Raw genomic sequence first — 27930 nt, forward strand, 5'->3', positions numbered from 1 at the left:
GAAGAAAGAAATATTAGGAAAGAAAAGAAAAAAGTAGGAAAGAATCAGCCAGAAATAAAAAAAAGAATCAGCCAGAAAGAGAGAAAAAAATAGAAAGAAAGAATCAAACAGAAAGAAAAAGTAAAAAAGAGCATGAAAGAAAGAAAAAAAAAATCTGCCAGCAAGTAAAAAAAAAACTACCAGAAAGAAATAAAATCAACCAGAAAGAAAGAAAGAAAAAAATAAAAGGTTAGGAAAGAAAAAAGGAAGAAAAAAAACAGAAAGAACGAGCAAGAAAAGAAAAAAGTAAAAGAAAAAAAGGAAAAAAGACTGAGAAACAAGAAAAAATGGTGCAAGAAGTAAGAACAAGCCAAAAATGAAATAGAAAATAGATGACAGGAGAACAAAAATCATTATTATACAGAAAAAAGTAAATAGAGCTCTTATAATTGCCACGTGTGTATAGTAGCTTATCTTTGCTTCAAAGAGCAGAACAGTGTCTCTGAACAGGACTCTGTATACTGTATACTGTATTTACACTAAACCAGCAGAACAGACTTACAGAATTAGATGAATTACTGATTAAAAGCACAGGCGGGGGAGAAGCTGAAGACGGGAAATGGAGAAAAAGCTGGAAGAGGAGAGTGAGGCGAGAGAGAGAGAGAGAGAGAGAGAGAGAGAGAGAGGGTGATGGAGGGTTTGAGCTGGGAGGTTTTAGCGAGATTAAAGTGCGAGTGGCCGTCTCTTAAAGGCCGTCTCTGTAATGAAATATGTCCGAGCACACAGAGGGGTGGGAGCGTAGAGAGGGGCCGCAGGCGCTGAGAAAAGAAAGTAAGGAGCGAGGGAGGGATGGAGGGAGGGGCGGGAAAAATGAGTGCGTCAGCAAAGCCGTCTGAGGCCTGTCCCTACTCATCAGCTTCCACATCTGTAAACAAACACTCCAATAAGCAGCAGCCAACAGCCTCAGCCTCAGCCTCTGACCAAGAGCACTGTGTGTGTGTGTGTGTGTGTGTGTGTGGGGGGGGTTGTGTGTGTGTGTGTGTGTGTGTGTGTGTGTGCGTGTGTTTTGTGTCTGAGTGGGTTATAACAGACATATGAGTGCTTGTATTTGTGTTTTTATAGACTTCACTAAAAACAACAACCTTGTACTTACACTTGATTAGAAACACATATACAGTGGCTTGCAAAAGTGCTAAGTAGATCCACCTCACGCTGCAATTACAGCTGCAAGTCTTTTGGGATATATCTCAACCAGCTTTGAGCATTTATAGTTTGCAAAATAGCTCAAGCTTAGCGAGGTTTGATGGAGACCATCTATCAACAGCAATTTTCATGTCTTGTCTCACTCAAGCTGTGGATCTCTGCAGCTCCTCCAGAGTGACTATGGGCCTCTTGGCTGCTGGTCTGATCAGAGCTCTTCTTGCTCCATCTGTCAGTTTGGGTGATCATCATGTCTTGGTCACAGGTTTGCAGGTGTAGAATACTTTTTCTATTTTTTGGATGATTGATTGTACAGTGCTGTTTGAGATGCGTAAAGCTTGGGATGTGTTTTTATAACCTCTAACCCTGCTTTAAACTTCTTCTCCACAACTTTATCTCTGTCCTGTCTGGTGAGTTCCCTGGTCTTCATGATGCTGTTTGCTCACTAGTATAAATTTGTGTACATGTGTATTTATACTGAGACTAAATTACACACAGCTGATTATTAACTAGTTAAGTGACTTCTTGATTGCACTACATTTTATTTAGGGGTTTCAGAGTAAAGGGGGCTCAATACTTTTTTAGATTTTTATTTGAAAACTATTTTATTGTAGTTCCAATTCACAATTATGTGCTACTTTGTGTTGGTCTATATTTTAAAATCTCAATAAAATACATTTAGGTTTGTGGTTATATGGTGACAAAATGGGAAAAAGTTCATTGGGTATGAATACTTTTGCAAGCCACTGTACTACAACTAATATAGAGTAACATTTACTTCCATTCACTGGTCACTTTACTAGAAATACCTTCACCTTGTGTCACTCTATTAAAAATGCATGTATGTGGTTGCGAGTCTTACATAATATATATGTGGTTGCTGCTCTCTTACTTAATATGTGCTAACTCAATCACTCCAGCATATCTCTCTCTCCCTCTGTCTCTCTGACTGTCTCCCTCTCTCTAAGTCTCGGTCTCTTTGACTGTCTCCCTCTCTCATTTTACTCTCTCTCTCAGTCTCTGTCTCTCTGACTGTCTCCCTCTCTCTTTCTCTCTCTCTCTCTCTCTCTCTCTAAGGTTCTGTCTCTCTGACTGTCTCGCTCTCTTTCTCTCTCTCTTTCTCTCTAAGTCTCTCTCTTTCTCTCTAAGTCTCTGTCTCTCTGACTGTCTCCCTCTCTCTTTCTCTCTCTCTCTCTAAGTCTCTGTCTCTCTCTCTCCCTCTGTCTACCTCTCTCTCTCTCTTTCACACTCACAGTATATGTGTGTCGTCCTCTTAAATGTAATCTGCTTTAATCTCAGTCTAACAGTACTGATCTGAACCCACAGCAGCTCACTGGCACTGATCTGGAGTCAGATTACAGCTAATAACACATCCTCCAGCTGATCATGAATCAGCCCCCAGGCCAGGTCTTAACAAGGAGTGTGAGGGCACACAGACATGCACACACAGATACACACCGTGACATACACAGAGACACACACAGAGACACACAGAGACATACACAGAGACACACACAGAGACACACCGAGACATACACAGAGACACACACGGAGACACACAGAGACATACACAGAGACACACACAGAGACACACACAGAGACACACACAGAGACACACCGAGACATACACAGAGACATACACAGAGACATACACAGAGAGACACACAGAGAGACACACAGAGAGACACACAGAGAGACACAAAGATAGAAACATAGACAGAATCAGATAGACACAGACAGACAGAGACACACAGACAGAAACACAGACAGACGCAGATAGACACAGACAGACACACAGACAGACGCAGACAGACACAGACAGACAGACACACACAGACAGACACAAAGACAGATACAAACACACAAACACAGACAGACAAAGACAGAAGCAAACAAACACACAGACAAAAAGACAAAAAACTACAAGACACAGATATACACAAATGGACACACACACAGATATAAGCAATGTTTTGATTTTTTTAGTCCTTAATCTTACTGACAACAATGTGTAACCGTTAAACCTGAACAGACGTGCTATCAGGATCTTTAACCTTGTAGCTTCAGCACTGATCTAAAGAAGCAACAACTGGACACCAAACACGTCTTGGCTCATTGACTACATCTGGGGTTAGTTGTAAAAAAAATTCTGAGCTGGATTACTCTCTGATAGCTGATAACAGGTCAAACTCACTGTACTGGTTAGATATGGTAAATGTGGGCCTAGACCAGGCTAGCTGTGATGCTAGCTAACACCCAGATTTAACCAGGTTAAAGCTGAGATGCATTACCTGCTGATAGGTGAAAACACTTGCACTGTACTAGTTATAAAGGGTTATATTTGAATATTAATTTAAAGATCATAGCACCTTTACTGAAACAGTTTTTATCACTATACATATATAATGATACTGAATTATTGTCCAGCCATATGGAAAACCATTTGTATTTCGTCACATGACCTTACTTACCAGCTTTCTGTGGTTCCATGGCACCTGGTTTGCTCTCGTCTGCCACTGGGAAAAAAAAACACAGATAAAAACATTATATCAATAATCAAATTCAACTTTCTTGTGGCCAGTGAGTGGAAGTACACATTTTTGCAGGTGTTTCCAATAAAGTGGCCAGTGAGTGGAAGCACTGGCAGGAGAAGTTCAGAGTTTTAGAAATGCTGTTGGGAACTGAGAAAGACAAAGACGAAAGGGGGGGTGAAAATGTGTATTCTTTGCTGTATAATAATTTTCCTCTGTGTAATATGTATCCAAATATTGAGCATGTTTATCTCTCACTCTCACTCTCTCTCTCTCATTCATAAGAAGTCACACTTGCTTTTAATTAGAGAGGGCTTTGCGGGTGAGTTTCCCTATCTACAGCTGAGAACACAGAGTTCATTCAGTTTTCCTCACATTCTCATTCTCACAGTCATGCTTTCACACTCATATAAACACACCAATTTCATCTCAATCAACATTATTTACCAATACATACTATTTTCATGTCTTTATAGCCACTTAAAATCCTTATATTTTTATACAGGACTTTCAGTTTAGTTCTCCAGCTCCGAGGCTGGAGCAGTATTAGCATTAGCTGCTAACCATGCTAAGCGCTAGCTCTGTTGTCGTTCAGAGATGAGTATTATCGGATTATAGCCTGCTGATAACCCCGGCTAGCACTGCTGGAGCAGCATTAGCTGTTAACCTCGCTAAGTGCTATCTCTTTCACCGTTCAGAGGTGAGTATATCAAACTGTAGCCTGCATGTTTATCATGTTAAAACAAGCTATGTAAGACAAACCGCTAGCTAATATCACCATAGCTTAACAGAGCATTCAGGGTTTCTTAATGTAGTGCTGTCGGGTAATGTAGTGCTGTCTGTTTACTGTAAGTAAACAGAAGCGCTTTACTCACCCAGATAAACTGTTTTCAGGAGAGAAATATGTGTAGATTTACATCCAGCGCTCAATTGACTTTAAAATATTTTTTTTTTGAAGAAGAATTGCAGTTTTGTTTAATTACCTAGGTTACACACCCCCACCACTATTTAGCAGTGAGACCTGCTGAATTAGAAGGAAAACATGATGTATGAAAATAGACCAGAAAATAGACGTTCATAGATAGCGCATCTCATATTCTGAAAAACATGGTAGCTTTCCCATTTTTAGAAAATGGAATGTCATGTTTACAATGCACACATATTAGAATTGTACATATATTGCATATATATTCTGATGGTTTAGGATGCAGCTGTTAACGGCATCACATCATCTGGATTCTGGAAGGGTTGCAGTATGTGGACAAGCACTGGAACAGCACACAAGAGTGTATGTTATATACGCTACATTCTATTTACATGTCAATATGGGATGATTATCATGCACCTCCAACACTACCCCCCCCCCCCCCACACACACACACACACACACACACACACAAAACAGATGCAACTGACCCCCAGGAAGTATATGTGAGTGAATACATGTGTGAGATAATGTATCAAATTCAAGGCACCTACAGTAGTGGCCCAAGTGTGTGTGTGTATGTGTGTGTGTGTGTGTGTGTGTGTGTCTAATCTGCAGAAACAGGATTGAGCAGGAGCAGCAGCTGCTGCCACAGGCATCGCACCACAGGACACAATAATACGCTTTCATTACACTGCAATTTCTCTTAAATAATCCTTTTCATTTTTTATGAGCTCCATTTCCCCCGACTGGAGCAGAGGGGAGGGAAAAAAAAGAAAAGCAGTGAAATAGCGGGACCTGTGGTTGAAAACTGTGAATGTGTGAGTGTGAGTGTGTGTGTGGGAGAGTGTGAGGGAGAGAGAGGAAGAAACATTCACATTCTACTACCTTTATTCCACAATTTTTAAAGGTGTTTTTAATTTAACTATACTATATATATATATATATATATATATATATATATATATATATATATATATATATATATAGTAAAATCTCTGTTCCGCTGAGCATTAATGCTTATTTTAAGGTATAAATCCAGTCAGCATATAAATATATTATTTATATGCAAAAATATCCTGCACAGCACACCACCATAGTGTATCAGCAGCCTGCCTCTATAACATACCTCAGCAAATATAAAAATGTATACAGTGTGGTCTGATTAGAGACTGGGTCTTTCCACAAGAGAACCTAAAAAAAAAAGGTTTTAGGATAGTGTACCTCCTGGTGAGAGAGGTCACTTTGTTAATCTTATTTAAGTGGACGTTTTGGTTATCTATACTTTATTGGACTAATTATATTTTACCATAATTTTAACACAATTATCTGAACTTTCTACTTCTTATATTTTAAAAACAGCCTCATTACTCTTTTTTTAATTTCAGCTTGTTTTCATTCCGGCTTCTCCTATCCAGATAATAATCTCTCCATCCAGAGTGAATCTGAGTGTGATAAAGAGATTGGATAAAGAGTATAAACATATATCATTCTGACATCCTATTGGTTTATACGCAATCCATCACACCAGCACACTGCTAGAGCAGCATTAGCATTACCCGCTAACTGCCCTAAGCACTAGTTAGCTCTTTTGCCATTCAGAGGTGTGTATATCGGACTGTAGCCTTCCTGTTTACTGTGTTAAAACAAGCTATAACGGACTGTAGCCTGCTGCCAATCCCATCTAGCACTGCTGGAGCAGCATTAGCATTATACTTGCTAACTGCACTAGGCACTAGTTAGCTCTTTTGCTGTTCAGAGGTGAGTATGTCGGACTGTAGGCTGCTGCTAACTCCGGCTAGCACTGTTGAAGCAGCATTAGCATTACCTGCTAACCGTGCTAAGTGCTAGTTAGCTCTTTTGTCATTTAGAGGTGGGTATATTGGACTGTAGTCTGTGTGTTTATCGTGTTAAAACATTTTTGCCTTAGTGGAAATCTAAGTTTACTGTAAATCACCCAAATAAGCAGTTTTCAGGAAAGAAATCTGTGTAGATTAACATCCAGTTCTCGTTTAACTTTTAAAAAATAATGTGCCTTATAATCTGGCATGCCATATAGTCCAAAAAATACCGTATAACACTAGGATCTAGAAAATTCAGTATTAGTACAGCGTTCCTATTTCTAATAACATGCTCAGTGTACAGTGTAAGGTATGACATCACTAATTTATTCCACAGATCGTGAGCTGTACCTCACGTGCCATTTTTATTTAGCAGTCATAACCTCCTGCAAAAGATGATCAACTAATACGTCCATCTGCTTATTAAATGAAGTAATTAAGGTGAAGTGCTCCATTAAAGTCGGACGCATGGGCTTCAAACGTCCTGATTACCAGTCCATTACCTGAACAGCTGCTAGCGAGCTGTACACAGTTATCATGAGAAAGCTAATGCCACTCACCGGTGCTGACCTGTGTCAGAGGACACTGTGCAACACGGTGGAAGAGATGCTGGCTTTAGATTTGACTGTCTGATAAACAACACGCTTAACTCTGTACTGAAAAATCAATAAAACATAAATAACAAGGATATTATTATTATTACTATTATTATATAATATTATTATATATTATTCAACTACATTCTTCAATTTAACAAATGTATAGTGTGAATGATTTGGGACCAAAATGTAATGCCAAACCAGCCTTACTGCATTAATATTTTGATATGATAACTCCTAATACAAGTAATATACAAAGCTGAAACAGTCAGAAATCAAAAATCTATTTTCAATCAGTTTTCAATTTTCATAAACAACTTACCCTCATTTTGAGTTTAATAATTCCACATTTTTCTTCTTTTTTTATTTTACAATTTTTTTAAAGATTAGATTTTTCTTATAATAAAAAAATACATTTATGATAACATTTAAAATTATAGTTTTTGATAATGGCATTTGATTATCAATCACTCAATATGATAAATGTGTTTTTTTTCTCAAAATGTTAATTGGGTATTTTTTTTATAAAGGCCCTTGGAAAATCTAGCTATAAAATACCAAATTTAAACATGTAAAATGATGTTTGAATTTTCCATTTTTTACCTTAAATGTGACTGGTTGTAACTGTTAAAACTCTTTGATAACATTTAAACTTAAAATGTCCTATGTTGTAACTACAACTTATTGAACATTATTACATTTTTTATTTATTTTATGACATTTTACAATTTTTTTAAATGTCATTCTTTTGGAAACATCTCAAAATATCATGAAAAATATTATAGAGCTTGTCAAAAAATGTTACCTTTATTCTGAAAGTTATAGATCACAGCACTTTAAAACTCCTTATTTTTATTGCACTTTGTTTGATATCATCTTGGATTTTACCTTTGTTATACCATTTTAAATTAGTTTTTTAAATTAAAATATAGTATTTCATGATGAAATACGTTTTAATTTTACTTTATATTTGTTTTAAATAATAAACATAATTTATGAAGCCTCAACACCAGAAGAGTGAAGACTAGCACATGCCTCCTCCGATACATGTAAAATCAGCCACCACCTCTTTTCTTTTCTTACTGCAGCTGATTCAGCATTGCTGAGTAGCATCACAGCGCGCTCGGAGGAAATCGTAGCGACTCGGTTCCTATACATCAGCTCACAGACGCCTTGTGCTGATCGACATCACTCCTCATTCTACAATTTTTTTATTTTAACTATTTTTAATTCAAGAAAGTAACTTCAGAGATTCAGCATGTTGTTATTTCTAGATTTAGTCAGATTTTAAAGAAAGTGTTTCACAATTTTAGCAAAACTGTTTAAAATAATAATAAAAATACAGATTTTAAACCTAAAATAATAACAATATGGCAAATATTGCTGGTGAACTGCAGCTTCTGAAGATGAAAGGTATTAGAGGAGAGAATTTCTGGTATTAGAGTTACGTCTGAGTGGTAAAACTGCAGCCTCTCAGAGAGCTGATGTGTTTGGTGTCACTGGGTCAAAACATCTATACCTCTGAAATCATCCGGAGAGCACTGAGGTCAGACAAAAACAAAAAAATCCATTTTTGTCTCTATAAGTCGTATCATTTTGAGCGACAGCTTTCAATTTTAGGTGTGATTGAGGGCTTTATGGAAGAGAGCGGTAGAGATAGACAGAAAATACACAATAACTCATATATATAACTATATATAACTATAAACTATAAACTTCTACACAACCCAGCTGACCACAACAGACTTCACTCCACAGCAAATAAGAGAAATCTAGGATTTACAGAAGAGAGGAGACAGACAGAAGAGAAAGATGAAGGGATAAAGTAGAGAATAAAGCAGAGGACTGGAGGAAACGGTAGAAGAAAAACGTTGCGGCTTCTGTAATAAAAGCCAATCAGTTTCCAACAGCCGGCGGACTCTGCCGCTATCTCCGGCGAGGGAAGCCAATACTGAGACCTAATGAAGTGTAATTGGAAACGGACAGAACTCCTCGCGTCACAGGAATGAAATATCCCCCGCATTTCCGACGGAGGAGAAGAAAAAGGGGAGGGATAGTGGTGGCGGCTAATGGGGTCAGAAACGTGGTAAAATATGCACAGATAGCTGTAATAAAGCACGGTAAAGAGGCTGTTTTGGTGTAGAAACTTTCTTCTCTTCACAGAAACTCTTTCGGCTGTGACCGAAATGGCTCCCTATTTACTAGTTAGGGCACTACTGAGTACGGTGGCCATTTTTTCCTTTGAGTGTCCGAATCATAAGAGGGAATCGTAACGTGATTTTGAGGGCATTAAAAACACCCAAAATGCATCAGAATTCATAGCAAACATCTCTGCTCACTATGTTAGCTGAATCTGTCCCAGAATGCACTGCGAGCCTCAATACTAAGCAACAGACAGCCGAACAAACGGAGCGGACAGCGAGCCACCAGGGTTGCCAGATTGTTACAGTAAGATAAATATATATAAAAATAATTTACTGGGTAAAACGTGTTTAAAATCCACCCAATCAGCTGATGTTCAGCATATCAACAGTATTACAGGGTTTATTCCAACATAGTTTTATATAAATGTTTGTATTAAATACTTTAAGTAAATTGTTCATTCATTCAGTCATTATTTCTAAATTTTGTTTCACAAAAAAAAACTAAGTAAGAAAAATCCTGATTTTAAAATTGAAACTAAGAAAAGTAAAACTAAAATATTGTATAAGGAAAGAAAACTGATAACTACATGAACATTTATAATTATTTTTAAATGAATTTAATTTTGTGTGTGTGTGTGTGTGTGTGTCTTTACCCAGGTCCATGCTTCTGGAAGCTTTAGTGGGGCTGTGCTCAGGTGGTCTCTGGGTCTGTGGATGTTGTAAATAAGTGGGACGACCCGCCGGCTCTCTTTCCACTCTGCAGTAAAGAAAACACCATTATATTATTACATAAGAATCAGCTAGTGCTGTCTGAGCTTTAATTCACTTCACTCTTATACAAATAGCACTTTTTAAACAGATACCTTATCCCAAAGCAGCACACAAATAAAAACATGAGAGATATGAAGATGAACACTGTAAAGGATATGTATTGTACAGCTTCAAAATATAATGTATGATTTTATATTAGAACATTATGAAATAAGCAACATTTAGTACCTGTTAAGATTCTAATGTGATGTTAAACTACTGTAGCTTTTAGAAAAGTAATTCGGTTATAGTATAGGTACCAGTAATCTATCTGAATGTTTTTTTTCCATTCAAAAAAAGGTAATTATCTATATAAGTCACTATTGTGGCAGACAGTTACTTGTTAATGTTTTTATTTTTTTTTGTAATCTAAGTTTCATTATCTCAGTATATCTCAGTATATCTGAGAAACTGTCAAAACACATTGAACAAGAATTAGTAAGCATTGACAATTTTAAGAATTCAACACACCAAACATAATAATCACAATAAATTAATGCCACATATTTTCTATCTGATTTTCCTGAATTTTAATCTATCTGTACATTTTACTCTGTGAGTAGCATTGAAGGCTGAAGCCTGTTCTAACACAGTCTGTGATATGATTTCTCTCCAAAAAGCATGATTGTGTCCAAAAATACGTCCAAATATCAAGAAATTGCTAATTATTTCCAGATGCCAAAATGTCAAGAAGTTACTTTAAAGATATAAATAAAACAATTAAAAAATGAGATATTAAGTAAAAAAAAATGACTAAGTTAAAAAAAACAATTGTAAAATTATTAATTTGAGAAAACAGGATAAAATTACAAAAAAATGAGAAATAAATATTCTTAGATACAAAATCTCAACAAATGAGCATAAAATGACAAAAAATGGAAAAGAAATACTCTCAGGTACAAAACATCCAAAAATTAGGATAAAATGACCAAATAAATAAAAAAATGAATATTTTGAAATACTACAGAAGATTTGTACATGACAAATTTAGAGCTCTATTAAACAGAACAGGTAGGGATGTCTTCTGGATTTCCTGGAAGGATAATTATAATATAAATATGAATTACTCTTTGTGATTGGAAAGTCATGTGACCACAGGCACGTTTAAGCAGATTCTAGCAGATTCTCCAAAGAATCAGAGGAACATTAGGACATGGCTAACCTGTGTTGTGGGTAGTTCTGTTGAAGATTGATGTCTTTTTCCATTCTGTCCAGATCAGCAGGAGGAGGGGGGAAATCCTCTTCACCATTGTCTTCCTCCTGCACTCTATATCTGCCATTGGAGGACGCAAGCGGTCCTGTTGAAACAGTACATTAAAACAATTAGATAAATGGTCTGATGCTTATCATATTTATTTTGGGTACAGAAAATAACATCCCATTCGTAATCCATAGAATTTAATATGATGTCGGACCACGCTTTACATCTATAAGAGCTTCAACGTTTCTGGGAAAACTTTCCACAAGGTTTAGGAGTGTGTTTCTAGGAATTTTTGACCATTCTCACAGATACAAATTCAAGACCTGGCTCATAGTCTCTACTCTGTGCAGGCCAGTCAAGTTCTTCCACACCAAAGTACTTCCACAGTATTGTCCTGCTGGCAATTGCCAAACCTATCAGATTGCCAGGAGAACCGCAATTCGTCACTTCAGAGAACATGTCTACACTGCTTTAGAACCCAGTGATGGTGTGTTTTCACCACTATATCCAACGCTTTGCTTGCACTTAGTGATGTAATGCTTGAATACATTGTTAAAAAAAAAAAGAAAAGTTAATATACAACATTGAAAGAAGAAAATGTTCTATTTTAACGTCACTGTTTCCAAAATCACCACTCCAGAGTCTGTTCAATCTTGCTGAGGGTCTTTTAAAGAGTATCAAGGTTTTTGTTGGCCTTTCTTGCAATCTTTCAAGATTTGTGACCACTGTATTTGCTTGATTTAATGATAATATAATATAACAATAATGCAATTACACCCTCTTAAAGAGCAACACACATTTAATTAAGAAGAATATTTAGACATTAGAACCGCAATAAAAATACATAAATAAATCCTAAATAAATAAAACGAGCATAAAACAAAATTGCATTTCTATTAAGGTTTACATTCTGGCTTATTCACATTAATGAGATTTTCATCAATAGTTTAGCAAAAAATATAAATATAAGTTACGTCTATATATTGTATGATAAGTCGACGGGGTAGTTATTGTGATATGCCTGGGCATGTGTCATATTGTGTAATATGGGAATTTATATGATTTTTAGAAATTCAGCAGGTTTCTGCTATGTTTACATTCCCCAGTGCATTGATAAGTTAAAGGTCTCATTCCATTGTTTTTCATTTATTGTAAAATGTCTAGTGGTGGTCTCTAGTATAAATGAATGGCATGTGAGCTCTTTTGTGTTTAAAAAAAAAAAAAAAAAAAGGTGCTCATAATCAAGTGCTCATATTGCCTCTGATTGGCTAACAGCACTGCCGCAGTTTGAAACAATTTAAAATAAAGACATTTTTTACTCTAAGAACAGTCTTTGCGATGTCAGATGTAACTTTACAACATGTGTAATGCCCTGCTTAGTGCAGTTCAGCCACTGACCTAGTCTTAGAGTCTCTGTAAAAGGCAAAATCCACCGGAGATCCTATGTAAACCTACAGTTACTTACACACAGAGGTGAGTAGTCCAGGTCCATAAAGTATAAAAATCCACCAGTTAGGAAAAAAAAAAACCCTGGGGTGGATTTTTACTCTCTTGACCTGGACTACCCACCTCTGCTTACATAAGATTTTATGTAATTAGATTTTATGATTAGTTAGCTAAGTAACTAGTGTAAATAGAATTACTTCATTTATTTATTAATTAGCCAATTTACCCAGTGTTTACTAAATTACACTTTTCACCGAGTTATGGCTTAAATTCCAGGTACCTCATTTAAAAGAACACTGGGGCATAGCACAACAATTATTAGTGTTCTAAACATACACCTTCCTTGCTAAATTGTACTTCACTGTTGGTGTTCCATGAACAAATTCTAACCATTTGTTCCTCAGTTCTGAATTACTGGGCAAAGCATATACTACTGATGTGTTATTTGCACAAATAACACAAGAACGAACTTGTTCTGGACTTGTTAGCTCCTATCTGAGAAGACAGCCTCACAGCCTGGCTTCAGCTCTGCCTGTGGGCGGTCCACAAGCCAAGGGGGGCGAGGTCATGAATACTAATTCACGAGTTGACAGAGACGGTGCTTTTGCTGATCAACTCGTTTTTCTGAACATTTTCTTTTATTAGCTATTGCACACAATGGCTTGAGGTTAAAGAACAGTTTCACAACTCAAAGAGACCTACCGTATTTTTCGGACTATAAGGCGCACTTAAAAACTTTTAATTTTCACAAAAATTGACAGTGCGTCTTATAATACGGTGCGCCTTTTGTATGGATTTTACTCGTCAGGTTGTAAGGAGCAGTAAACACACACTCCGTGCAGCGTTATAGAGAGTTTCAGTGCTATACAGAGTCCAGAGCCGTGCAGCTCCGAGGCTGAGCAGCAATAGCATTAGCTAGATGCTAACCGCTAAGCTAGCTAGCTTATTCACTGAGATCAGTATTATCTAAATTTTACTCGTCAGGTTGTAAGGAGCAGTAAACACACACTCCGTGCAGCGTTATACAGAGTTTCAGTGCTATACAGAGTCCAGAGCCGTGCAGCTCCGAGGCTGGAGCAGCAAATAGCATTAGCTAGCTTATTCACTGTTCAGAGATCAGTATTATCTAAATTTTACCCGTCAGGTGTAAGGAGCAGTAAACACACACTCCGTGCAGAGCAGCAATAGCATTAGCTAGATGCTAACCGCTTAGCTAGCTAGCTTTTTCACTGTTCAGAGATCAGTATTTTCTAAATTTAGCACTTTTAATACTGCTGGAGCAGTATTATTAGAGTTAGATGCTAATCGCTAAGCGTTCACCGTTCAGAGGTGAGTTATCGGCCTGTAAGTCTGTGCTGCTTTGCCTGGCTAGCATTAGCTAGATGCTAAGCGCTAACTCTCTCAGAGGTGAGTTTTATCAGCCTGTAATCTGCTTGTTTACAGTGTTAAAACAAGCTACGGGGGACGAATCGCTAGCTAATATCTCACTGTCTTACCAGAACACGCAGGATTACTCAGTGTAACGCTGTCGTTTAAGTTTGGGTTAACTTTACTAGTTTAGGTGACTAGCTAGCGTGCTAGCGGATAGCTATGCTAACGCTGGTGCAGCAAGCCTTAGTGGACATCTGGAAATCTAAGCTTACTGTAAATAAACTGAAGCACGTTACTCACCCAAATAAACAGTTTTCAGGAGAGGAATCTGTGTAGATTAATATCCAGCACTCGTTTGACTTTGAAAGAGCTAGATTTATATATACTGAGACGCTCCACCGGCAAGCGACCACCCCCGGTGGGGGAAGGGAAACATGGCGCCACCCCTGTTCACTTTGATATAGGCACCCTTTCTAGTGTCACTTAACGCGCCTTATAATGCGATGCGCCCTATGTATGGAAAAATAGCAGAAAATAGGCGTTCTTTGATAGTGCGTCTTATAATACGGTGCGCCTTATAGTCCGAAAAATACGGTATAGTTTTTCACAAAGAACAAGAAAAGGTGGATTCTAGCAGAAGGAGACCTTTAAATTAATTTATCTTCAACTTCCTGTGTAGTGCTAAACTGGTACATAAAATTCCCCACACAGTTTGAAGTTATCTTCAACCTAAACACTTTTCCTGCCTACGGTTTGGAATCTCACTTAGAATGTCTGAATTCCCAGTATATTCCACTTCACAGGGAACTACTGGGGTGACTGGAATGCACCTTTGGTCCTCCAGACCTCAGCTCAGCTTCACCTTAACTGTCATTTCTTATTTACATTATAAACTGAGAAAACAGCTGCTTTAAAAAACGCTTTGCTATCATCCAAAAGCCCCCCCCCCCTCCTCCCGCTTTGTTATTTATTAATTTATTTATTTTTTTATTCACTTTACTGGCATTCTTCTTACAGAAAAGAAAATTGAAAACAGGAAACGCGCATTTATTACGCATTCATGCCGCCCTGTCTGTGGGATGTTTTAAAATAATCCATAGGAGACAAAGACAGGGGCATATTTGCAAGCAGGGAAAGGTGCTCACGCTGTGCCGGAACAAATCACACAAGCGCAGACGCATGTACACACATTGATTGCAATGCTGAACAAGTTCCATCTTGGGAAGTCAATCAATACGGCAGCTCTTGACATCCGACAGTCATCGCGAGCGTTAGTGTTTAATAAAATAACCGTGCACAGGCTAATGAAGGACACCGCTGTGCTGCTGACTGGAGGACTACAGACAGATCAGAACAGAACCAAAATAATAATAATACTTTTTAAATGGTGTTTTCACCATTTAAAAATGGTGTTCTAGACTTTCTGACTTTTCAGTTTGGCCTGAAACAAAGAAGCAGGTGTAGATATGTGTCAAGTGATTGTAATTGTCGAAAATCTCCTGATAGGCTGAAACATTAAAAGTTCCTTTAAGTGGAACTAAAAGGCCAAGCCCACACCATAATTCCCCTTCAAGGCAGTGTATTATCTGTAAAAATAGCACATCAGTGTTTTATGCTTCGCCAGTAATTCAGAACTAAGGAACACATGGTTAGAAATTGTCTATGGAACACCACCAGCGAAGACGCAAACAATTTAGCTAGGAAGGTTTAGTTTAATGTTTAGTACCTTTATAATTGTTTTGCTATCACACCCAACGGTTTTTAAATGCGGTACCTGGAATTCAAGCCACAACCTCTGTGTGTAAGTAACGCTATGTTTACGTGTTTACGTGGGATCTCCGGTGGATTTTGTGTTTTACAGAGACTAGGTCAGTGGCTGAACTGCACTTTATTACACATTAAACATGTTGTAAAGTAACATATGACATTTGTTTTAAAACAATCCTAACTGTTCTCCATCTCACTGCCTTGCAGTCTTTAAAAAAAAAAAGTGCCTTGTATGTTCTAGACTTTCTGACTTTTCAGTTTGAATCAAAGGAGCAGATGTATCAAGTTCTTAAAATCTCCCGATAGGCTGAAACATTAAAAGTTCCTTTCAGTGGAACTAAGAGGCCAAGCCCACACCGTAATCCCCCCTCCACCAAACTTTACACATGGCACAATACAGTTCCAGTTCATGAGTACATGAGTAAATTTAAAATAACTAAGCCTGTGAAATAACAGGAAACACAACTTCCCTACACAGGCAACTTGAATCAGAGAGAGTGACTTTAATCATCCTAACAAAAGAAATGATTATATATGAAACAAAATTCTAATTATAACAAAGTAATCTTCTACCTGGTCATTTTGCCATCACAGTGACTTCTATGACAAATTCTCGGTGGTAAGTTAACACTTACGAAATTTATTTCGTATCAGTTTACATACTGCGGTCCCGTGACTTTTGGCATGCCACTGTAAACCTATATAAGCATTCATATAAAGGCTATTTCAGATCAACAACTGCAATGATGAATATCATTTGTTGGAATATGGTGTATTTATGCTTATTCAGATACATGTAATGATGTAGGGCTAAGAATACAGCTCTTCTTAAACCCAGCTCTTTTTTTTTTATCGAATATAAAGCATTATTACAGCAAAACGAAGCCAAATACATGGACAATAATATGTAAATAGCATAGTGGGGGTGGTGTGTTCAGGGTGATAAGCAGTGTTATTTTTGTGGAGTGCACAACCAATAATTGTTCTGTGGACAGATTTTCCCACCCGAGTTGTTTATTTCTGCAGCTCCTCCAGAGTGACCATGGGCCTCTTGCTTGATCTGTCTGTTTGGGTGGACGGCCATGTCTTTGGGATTGGTTTTTATTACCTAACCCTGCTTTAAACTTCTCCACAACTTTATCTCTGACCTGTCTGATGAGTCCCTTGTTCTTCGTGATGTTGTTTATTCACTAGTGTTCTCTATTAAGACACTGTAAACCTACATAAGCATTTATAGCGGTTATTTCAGCCATTACATTTCTGCAGCTCCTCCAGAGTGATCATGGGCCTGATGGCATATATTTGTTACCTAACCCTGCTTTAAACTTCCCAACTCTACTAACTGTGATCCCTGTGATTCTTTATCCCTCCAGCAAACATAAAACATACATCATACTATCTCTGACCTGTCTGTTGTGTTTCCTGGTCTTCACAATGCTGTTTGTTCACTAGTGTTCCCTATTAAGCCACTGTAAACCTACATAAGCATTTACAGCGGTTATTTCAGCCATTACATTTCTGCAGCTCCTCCAGAGTGATCATGGGCCTGATGGCATATATTTGTTACCTAACCCTGCTTTAAACTTCCCAACTCTACTTACTGTGATCCCTGTGATTCTTTATCCCTCCAGCAAACATAAAACATACATCATACTATCTCTGACCTGTCTGTTGTGTTTCCTGGTCTTCACAATGCTGTTTGTTCACTAGTGTTCCCTATTAAGCCACTGTAAACCTACATAAGCATTTACAGCGGTTATTTCAGCCATTACAGGCAGCATTTGTTGGAATAAGGTGTATTTATGCTTATATACATACATGTTATGGAGTAGTGTTATGAATGCAGCTCTTCATAAACCCAGCTCTTTTTTTTTTGATCGAATAAAAAGCATCATTACAGCAAAACGAAGCGGAATACATGGACAATTATATGTAAATACCACATGCCTCCCCCACACGCGACACTGACGGGAGAAAAAAAAAATAGTACAGTACAGTGAGATACTTTTGACGGACAAGGGACTCTAATCAGAAAACAATGCATTTTCCTTTTTTCCCCTGAAAGCCCAGCGAAGAGGCTTTGTGTTGGCACGGCAACTCTCGGGAGAGCGCGGCGCCGAAGAATAGAGTGAATTTAAAACAGTTTGTTATCCGTTCGCGAGCGGCGCGCACAATGGCGGCGTATGCAAATACGGCCCACTTAGAATCCATTTCATCAGCCTAATGATTTCAAGGTCAGACCCAGCCGCCTGAAAGCTGAGGGGAAAAATGTAACGGAAAATAGCGGCGTCCGCTCGAGCGGGATTGGCGCGCGTCCAACGCGAAGGAGATGAAGAGCTTAATGTCGAGCGCTGGGAGTCGTAGCGTGGCAACGAGCGGGGTAAAGTTTACCACTGTGTTTATTCTTCTTGTTTTTTTCTTCCTCCCACTTAAAAATGAAACATTTCATCAGGAATCATGATCATCTCTTCTCTCAGAGCGCCAGCGTGGGCTTTCTGCAATTCGCTGTATTTATTTTTTTATTCTTCCACAACTAAGAAGCAAAAAAACAACTCTTTAATACAAATTCATCTACAATTTACCATTCAGCTGACCAGCATGCTCATGGTAAGCTGAAGTGTATTAAAGTTGTGCTGAAACTTAACATTCCTTCCTCCACAAAATCACAAGCGTACAGAGAACTCATCAAAAAAGGCATTATTACCACAGTAGACAGTGCAGTGGTTGGCAATGATCATGACCGGTGGCTTCTGGCTTGAATAGTCCATGCATACAAACAGATACTTCTTGCAGAAAACAGACCACTGGGTTTATTTTTGTTTTTCTTCTCCCACATAAAAAATGAAGTATTTAATCAAGAATCATGACTCATGATCTCTTCGCCCATGTCTAGGACATGTGTCTTTACTGGACACAGTGTTTAAAAACGCTAAAAGCACTGCTGTGTCTGATACGTTCGTACTAGAACAACACACACTAACACCTCATACACCACCATGTTAATTATTCATAGCCAATCATGAGCTGAAATCCATAGCTTGGGTGAAAGAAACTGCCACAGGACAACTACAAGTCATGAGCTCCACAAATCTGACCTTTATGGAAGAGTGGAAAGAAGAAAACACGTAGAAGAAGGTTTTGTGGTCAGATAAGACCAAACTTGTGTGACTAAATGTGTGGCAGAAAAGTAATACTGCTCATCACCCTGAACATGCGATCCCCACTGTGAAACATGGTGGTGGCAGCATCATGCTATAGGAATGCTTTTCTTTAGCAGGGACAGAGAAGTTAGTCAGAGTTGATGGGAAGATGTATTGAGCTAAATACAGGACAATCAGGAAAGAAAACCTGTTGGAGGCTGCAAAAGACTTGAGACTGGGAAGGAGATTCAACTTCCAGCAAGACAATGACCCTAAACATACAGCCAGAGCTACGGTGGAATGGTTTAGATCAAAGAATATTCATGTGTTAGAATGGCCCAGTCAAAATCCTGACCTAAATACCACTGAGCTTCTGTGGAGACGCATGAAAATTGCTGTTCACAGACGCTCTCCATTCAACCTGGTTGAGCTTGAGCTGTTTTATAAAGAAGAATGAGCAAAAATCTCTAGAAGTTTCTAGATGTGCAAAGCTGGCAGAGACAGAGAAATTGCACTTTTCAGATTTTTATTTCATTCAAATTTGGAAAACCGTGTAAACTTCACAATTACATGCTATTTTGTGTTTGTCTATCACTTAAAATCTAAAGAAAGTATATTTAAATTTGTGGCTGTAGGATAAGAAACTGTGAAAAGTTCAGCATACAATGATCAAGCATAACCTTATGAACACCTCCTTGTTTCTACACCCATTATGTCTTTTTTTAAGCTCCACTGATCATATAGAAGCAGTTTTAGTTCTATAATTACAGACTGTAGTTCTGTATCTGTTTTTCTGCATACTTTATTACTATCCTCCTTTCATCCTGTTCCTCATTGGTCACGACTCCTCAGGACCTCCAGAAAACAGCTATTATTATTTGGGTGGTGAGTCACTATTCTCAGCACTGCAGTGACACTCACTCACATGGCAGTGGTAGTGTATAAAGTATTAGTGTGTGTTGTGGTGGTATGAGACATCTGGATCAGACACAGCAGTGCTGCTGGAGTTTTTAAACACCTCAAAGTCACTGATAAACTGAGAACTGTCCACCAACCAGGAATATCCAGCCAAAAGGCTTCTGTATAGCATCTTCTGGACAGTACAAGCAACACATAGTTCTAGAAAAAAATAAGAGACCACCTAAAATGATGAGTTTCTTTGATTTTACCAAATTGAAAACCTGCTTGAATCTTCGCACCAGGAGTGGAATAAAGTTATTCCACAGCAGTGTGTAAGACTGGTGGAGGAGAACATGCCAAGATGCATGAAAACTGTGATTAAAAACCAGGGTTATTCCACTAAATACTGATTTCTGAACTCCCCAGTTTTTAGAATGAATACATTAGGATTACCAGCACACTGGTACCATTAAACACAATATTTTGTCCCTTCTCCACTCAGAAATGCTTCTTCTCTCAGTTTAAAAACTGAATAATACAGACTGCCACTTTATCGTTCATTTAAAAGCTGTTGGACCAGTGGTAGGATGTTCTGTTTGTGGACTTGCACAATTGTGTACATTGTGTAAATTGAGTACATACCTGGAGCTCGATCGTAGATGCTGTTCATGACCATTGGAGGCTGTGAGACTCCATTGGATTGGCTGTTCTTGGATGACTGGACAGGAGGGCTCCCTCTGGATTGGGTCTGGCTGCTCTCCTACAACAGGAAAAACATTCAATAATTATATATATATATATATATATATATATATATATATATATATATATATATATATATATATTTTTTTTTTTATTTTTTTTTTATTTTTTTTTTATTTTTTTTTTTTTTTATTTACAGTACCAGTCAAAGGAGTTGGCACACCTTCTCATGCATTCATTTTTTTTTATTTTTAATTGTTTTCCCTACATTGTAATTTAATGCTGAAGTCATCCAGATTATGAAGGAACACATAAAGAATCACGTAGTAACTTAAAAGTGTTAAACAAACCAAGACACTAGGTGACTCTAATCTGAGGTGCTGTTAACTTGTGGTTTCTGAGGCTGGTACCTTATCCTGTATAACAGAGGAAACACTTGCTCTTCCTTTCCTGGTGCGGTCCTGATGAGTGCCAGTTTTATCATAACGTGTTTGATGGTTTTTGCGAGTTCTCGATTTTGTTTAGATTGACTAACCTTAATTTTTTAGTCATTTTCATCTTTACTTAGTTAAGTAGGTCTAGCCTGTTAGGAAGATTATTATTTACAACACTGTTATAAAGAGTCATTTTCATAGAACAAAGCATATTTATTTATGGATGATACATATCAGCTCTATGATCATATTAAAGGGTTAACAGGCTTTCCATTATTAACACATTTACTACGCAGTACTGGTTATGTATAGTGGCTATTCATAAATATTAATACATTTCTTTATAAATGATGAAAATAAACAATTTATTGCTTATGAATGTGCTTATGTAGTCCCTATGTCATTTCCCTACAAATAAAGTGTTATTGTTTTTTGCTTCTTCTCTAAAGTTGCCATTTTGGACATACAAGGTTTTGGCATGATGGTAGCTACAGTATATTAGCCTAAAAAAGAAAACTGTGGACACAGAATATCTCGTCATGGCTGACTGTATTTGAGATAAGGCAGCAAATCTGACTTTTTTATTTTACCATTCACCCAAACATTCATATGTTCAATACAATTCTGTAATTTGGTAACTCTTGTTATAAAGATCCAGTGAAGTGGATCAATGTGTCAAGTGCTTAAGTGTCTGTCGGCTAAAACATGAGTCTAAGAGCAAACCTAAGAGCCCCACATGCACCCATTGCATCTTCTTTACCAGAGATACAGTGGAGTGAAAAAAAAAGATTTCTTTTGTTTTTGCTTTTTTGTCATACTGATTGTTTTTTTATTATCAAGCAAACTTTGCACTTTTTAAATGACGTTTTTATTTATTAAAGGAGAAAAAAATATCCAAACCAATCTAGCCCTGTGTGAAAGAGTATATTTATATTGAATCATTAACACTGGCTGACCTTAATTGAGGTAAGTGGGACCTGCAGTCCTTTAAATGAGTTCTGGGTTCTTTTGTGATCTCCTGGATGAGTTGTCCATGCCCTTTTGGAGTAATTTCGGTAGGCCTATCACTCCAAGGAATGTTCATTAGCGTTCCTGGTTTTCTCCATGTTGAATATTAGCACTCACTCTGGTCCGCTGGAGTCCCAAAGCCTTAGAAATGACTTTTCCAAATTGACAGATGTCAATGACTTGGTTTTCTCATCTGTTTTTAAAGTTCTTTAGATCACATGTTGATCATGTGTTCCTTTTTTTGAGATCTTTCAGCTGCTTCATGTTGTCAGACAGAATCTATTTCAGTGATTTCTTCCTGATTCTACAGGTCTGGCAGTAATCAGACCTGGTTGTGGTTAGTAGTGAAATTGAACAGTGTTGGGCAAACACTGTTTTACAAAGGGCTAGATTAATTTGGATCTGTTTTTTTTTTCCTTAATAAAAGAAATAATCATTTTAATAATAATTAATTAATAATTAATTTTGTTTGACAATCTGGAAACTGTAAGTATGACTAAATGCAAAAACAAAAGAAAAAGGGGGCGAATACTCTGTATATCGTCGGTGTGTCCAATGAAAAACACTTATCTTCAAAACAGCAACTTCACAGGAGAGAGAAAATCCTTCTAAACATTCAATGGAAGTCAATGTAAAAAGAGTTTATTTCAGGTCATTTTGAAGAGTTTCTATTGGTCCGTTCATCAATAAATTTTTTCACAGTGTAAGAGACAGTTTGTCTGTTCAAATGATGTAGTAAACTCAAAATTGACAAAAATGGAGATAAGTGTTTTTCATAGGACAGTGATGATATAGAGAAACTGGGAACTGTCCATGGTTGAGAGCTCTTTTTCTTCTAAAATGTAGTTACTAGTGTCTGTAGGAGCAGGAGAAAGGACAGACAGTGTGATAAAAACAATAAACTGTTGGCACCAGACCCTGGCACCAACAAACCATTGAGATGAAAGGCCAGGATCCTCTCTGGTTGCCTTCATTTCAAGTTTAATGTTGATGGTAAACCACCATCTGAGCGCATGTCCAGTAACTTAAGTTAATCGCACGGCTGGATGGACTAATTACGAACGGGTCACAGCTGCTTCATGAAGACCAAGTCAAGAATCCAGCTGGTAAATCATTAAAGCTGCGATTTGATACAGTTCCAGCTATTCATGAGCCACGGGCGACGTGTCAGACAGCGTTAGCTGGAGCAGATAAGGATGCAGACGCGACAAGATGAAGACGTGGACCACGGGCTGATGTCTATTGATGAGCGTCTTTCTTTGGTAAAGGCAGCTGTCAGCTCTGGAGCAGGGCACACAGTGGGAGAGCTTTCCAATGCTTTAGACTGTCATAGTGAGCGTGCACACACACACACACACACACACACACGTGCACACACTCTTTATTCACACTCTCACAAAAGCCCAGGCATATAGAGTTAGCTGAATGGACATAAAAGGTATTAGGATATCACCATATCAAAGTCCCTTCCAACGTACGCGTGCAGGAATATTGTGTTTGGGGAGGGGGAGCGAGTGAACGAGCGAGCCACGGCAATAAAAGAAAGAGAAAAAGAGAGAGAGAGAAAGAAAGAGAGAGAGAGAGAAAGAATGGAGAGGTGGGATATTATTAGTAGGAATGATGGATCTTTACATATGTCATGCTTTTCAATGTCTCTCTCGAATTTCATTTCCAAACACGTTCAGTTTTTTACTGCCCGGAAACAAAAAGGCTGTTCCCTTGCGACACGCAGACACATTGAGCAAATGCAAGAAAGAAAGAAAGAAAAAAAAAAAAAAAAAAAGGCAAGCGAGAGAAAAATGTGTCACAAAGTAGGTAAGGTGTTCCTGTCTTAGCTCCTCACTCTGATCAGTGGACTGACGGAAGGGGGGAAGGTGCGTTTTGTCTCAAACCCCCGTAAAAACAGTCAACACAGCTTCAGAGTAGACGCAACACAAAAACACGGGCAGGGTAAACAATGCCACACTTCTTTCATCTGTGATTTCTGCAATCCTCCCTGCTAGTAAAGATCATAACTACTGTCCTTTACCCTTAAATCAACAAACAGAAGCTCGTCTCCGTCCAAGCAGCATTAGCATCAAAGCTGAGCCTCCTCACAAACAAATCGATATGCCTAGGTAGCTTACATACAGGTTATAACAGGTAAAACCATACACTGTGTATAGCTGGACAGAGCATCATCTCTCAAAAGTAAAGCCACCACAGGTCGGGCGCCCCCTGCTGTTCGGTTGCAGAAAGCTGTGTAACCCCACCCATCCCCATAGGTTTCAATGGCAAAACAGACAACTTTCAATCACGTTTTTTCTTTCCAATATACTGTAACTCTACCTCCTTTATTTAAATGGAACAGCTAGTGTAACCTCTGCTTATATTGTAAAATTTTTATATCCCCACAGAAATCGTTTTTTTTTAAACATTATTCAGCTCTGTTCAAAAAGGTGTGGTTATTGTAAAAGGGCTGGGTTACACCTAGCTGAGGTGGGACCAATGACTGTATGGGTGGGACCATAGACTGTGTGAGCTCTGCGGAGGCAGCCCTCAGGGGCGGGGTTATTTAAATGAGTAGGCTGTCTCTCCACAGTCTTTCTCCCTCCTCTGGTCTCTACTGCGCAGACTCAGGTTTCAGGATCGCCAACATGGAGGAAGATTTTGGCTTCATTTTTTAATTAAATGAATGAGAATGGAGACACGGAAGACACTATATTTTTTTACAGTCTCTGGGTAAAACACTCAACACAAACTAGTGCATCTAAAAAAAAACTCCTCATATGTTACATAGATGTTACACAGAGTGATCTACTTTAGGCGTCTATTTATTTTATTGTTGATTATGATTATGGCTTACAGCCAATGAAAACCCAAAAATCAGTGTTTTAGAAAATATTATATTATTTAGAATATCATAAGACCAATTGGTACTTTTGGCAGTGTGCCAAGTGCTGCTGAAAAATGAAATCCGCATCCCTATAAAAGTTGTCAGCAGAGGGAAGCATGAGGTGCTGTAAGATTTTGTGGGGAAACACTGCACTGACTTTAGACTTAATATAACACAGTGGATCAACACCAGCAGATGACATGTCTCTCCAAACCACCACTGATTGTGGAAACTTCACACTAGACCTCAAGCCATTTGGACTGTCTGTATTTTTGCAGACTGGTGAACCTCTGCCCATCTTTGCTTCTAAGAGACTCTGCCTCTGTAATATGATCTTCTTATACCCAGTGAGGACTTTAGCTTGATGTGCATTTTTAATTTCTCCAAGCAATTTGGGATTAGTAGGATCTATCAAGTATAAAAATTAACTTTAAACTTGAATTTTGTTTATTATTAGCTTACTATTATGGCTAAAAATCATCACAAATGCATGTGCCATATGAAGCTATATATGTTATTATACATAAATAAACTAGTTTTTTCAAATATGTTTCCAACTGGACTGGCTGTAGAAACTTTTGACTGGGATTCCCATATTGTTTTCAATACATTTAATGTAGGTTTGTCTGGACAGGGCCTTACTCAAATCCATTACAGGTTAAAAGTCTGGTTAAAAGTCTCGTTAATAACAAAAGGAAGTGTCTGACTACATATCTTTAAGAGTAGTGTTCAACCAACTTGGTTCTTTAATGGTTTTGCTTCTGCTGAATCTGAGCTTGAATCAGACCTATCTACTTGACCCCCCTTTCAAATTCCAATAGTTTTAAAAGACTAAACGTCATCATCAGTAGTTCAATTCTGATGATGTTTTTCTCTTATTTAGAACTGGTTAATGTAAGAGAATGTTCTTAACAAGACTACAGGAAGACTTCTTACTACATAATATTTGGTGAAAACGTATTTATACATGCTGTACTCTTCTGTAAATCAATAATGATAATAAATCTGGAAAATATTCTCACACACTGTAGGTCAATCACAAAGTTATACTTTGTGGTTTGATGGTTAAAATATAACAAACATTGGAAACAACAAACTCTTGCAAATACTGCTTCCCTCCATACTCCTGGCCAGAGGGGTACGTCAACACGTCTCCATGACATCTTCAAAAGGCAGCGTGTACCACGTCTTAATCGAGCAACAATCGTGGCGGGGGCTTGAGGCCACCAGCCAGGACAAAGAACCAACAAAAGAGGACCCCAAATGAGACCCCGAAGCCTGGGTTCTTTCTACTACTCCCCTCCCTTACTGCACCGCCAGGCAAGAGCAGGGGTGACCAGGGGTAAGATTCCCTCAGGCTAGCCCCAAGCGTCCTTTCATTAAAACTCAAAAAAACGCCTTTTATTCGGGGAGCCCGTGGTGTAATCTGATTAACTAGCTATGCAAGAGGAGGCCCAGTGTGGAGGGAGGATTAGGGGTCACTTTGAGGGTGTGATCGAAGCACCTCCATGAAATTAATGGGGGGTTGGGACAAAGAGAGAAAGAGGAGATGAGAAGATGGTGGAGGTTGGCCAGTGGCTATCTTGGCCAGTGTGGAGATTTAATTATCCAATTTTGGTTTAATTTTAGAGCGTTTTCGACGAGCAGAGAAATGTGCACCCTGTGTGCCCTCTATTTTACTCAAAATAGAGAAAATGAATGGCTCAGCTATGTGAATCTGAAAGACACTGAAAGACAGTTCTAGTCAATGCCAGAGCTGGAAAAAGCCTGTGACCAATAATACAAGGTATATAAAGACCAGTACCGGAAAAGAATCGGGCAAGAACTTGCTTCTACATTTAAATCTTCTAGACTGAACCTTAGTGATGGGACGCTCCACTTTGTTCAGCTCCGATACGATTCTGATATAAAACTGATATAAATCTGCCGATACCAATACAAATACCGATAAAAGAGCTCTTTTAGTTTAGAGTATGCAGAAGTGCATTTAATGTAAATGCATTTTAAAGTCATTTATTTAACACATTTTATATACAAACACACAATAGTTTTCTTTCCAATGGAATATTTTAGTGTCTATTAAATATTAAATTGGTCAAATATTAAATACAGGGCTCTAGACACATTTTTTGCAATGGTTGCACAGGAGACTCTCAGGAAACTCCCACTCTCCCTTGTGCAAACGAACACATGCGCACAATGGCCGCAAACTATGTATAGGTACAAAAAGCACAGGCAACGTAATTTAGTATAGTTCCTACAATCCTGCTAAATTCCATGTTTCCAAGTCAAAAGCTGTGGGAGAAACAGTAAGTTGGCTTTTCCGAATAGGTTGTAACAGCTGGCTCAATATTTCACTGTATTGCAATATAATTGATTCATTTTTGGCATGGTATGGCTACTGCGCTTGCACAGATCTCCTCTAACACTAGCACTAACCAGAAAGCTGACTGACTCATTTTGTTAAAGGGTGAACTTTGTCCATAAACAGGTGATTAGTTCAGTGTTACAAGCATTCCTATTCATATTTCAGCCAGTTGCTGATCACCTTACTACCTTACTGCCTTACTATGTAGTGGACATGCACAGTTGTAGGGCTCCAGTGGTCTAGCGGTCAAAAACTAATCCTCTACATGTAGCTTGCCTTTGGCTACCGGAAGTGGGTAGATGCGCTCTCTCCTCACATCACTAAAAGTATGATGTCGCTCAGCACAAGGCGTCTGTGAGCTGATGCATCAGAACCGAGTCGCTGCACTTTCCTCCAAAAGCGCTGTGATGCTACTCGGCAATGCTGCATCAGCTGCAGCTCGAAAAAGAGGTGGTGTTTGACTTCACATGTATCAGAGGAGGCATGTGCTAGTCTTCACCCTCCTGGTGTTGGGGCATCACTAGTGATAGGGGGAGTCCTAATGAGTAGGTTGGGTAATTGGCCGTGTAATTTGTGGAGAAAATGGGGTACAAAGTATAAAATTATATTTATAATAAAATTATAAAAACAACAAATGTAGACCCTGGATCCAAACTTGTGCTCCATTACTAGGTCTGAATTAAAGTGAG

General features: G+C 38.2%; 1 protein-coding gene across 3 annotated transcripts in view; it reads right to left on the bottom strand.

The window, feature by feature from the left end:
* Positions 1–27930, bottom strand: part of pard3ba (par-3 family cell polarity regulator beta a) — a 256267-nt gene that overhangs the window by 95327 nt on the left and 133010 nt on the right. For all 3 annotated transcript variants that reach the window (XM_049469675.1, XM_049469674.1, XM_049469676.1), the window contains 4 exons: positions 20497–20614; positions 11192–11327; positions 9873–9976; positions 3651–3695 (listed from right to left, as the gene is read on the bottom strand). In XM_049469675.1, coding sequence (XP_049325632.1) covers positions 3651–3695; positions 9873–9976; positions 11192–11327; positions 20497–20614 — 403 coding nt within the window. The remainder of the gene's footprint in view (positions 1–3650; positions 3696–9872; positions 9977–11191; positions 11328–20496; positions 20615–27930) is intronic.

This window comes from Astyanax mexicanus, chromosome 21, assembly GCF_023375975.1.
Source record: "Astyanax mexicanus isolate ESR-SI-001 chromosome 21, AstMex3_surface, whole genome shotgun sequence".
NCBI classification, from domain to species: Eukaryota; Metazoa; Chordata; class Actinopteri; order Characiformes; family Acestrorhamphidae; genus Astyanax; species Astyanax mexicanus.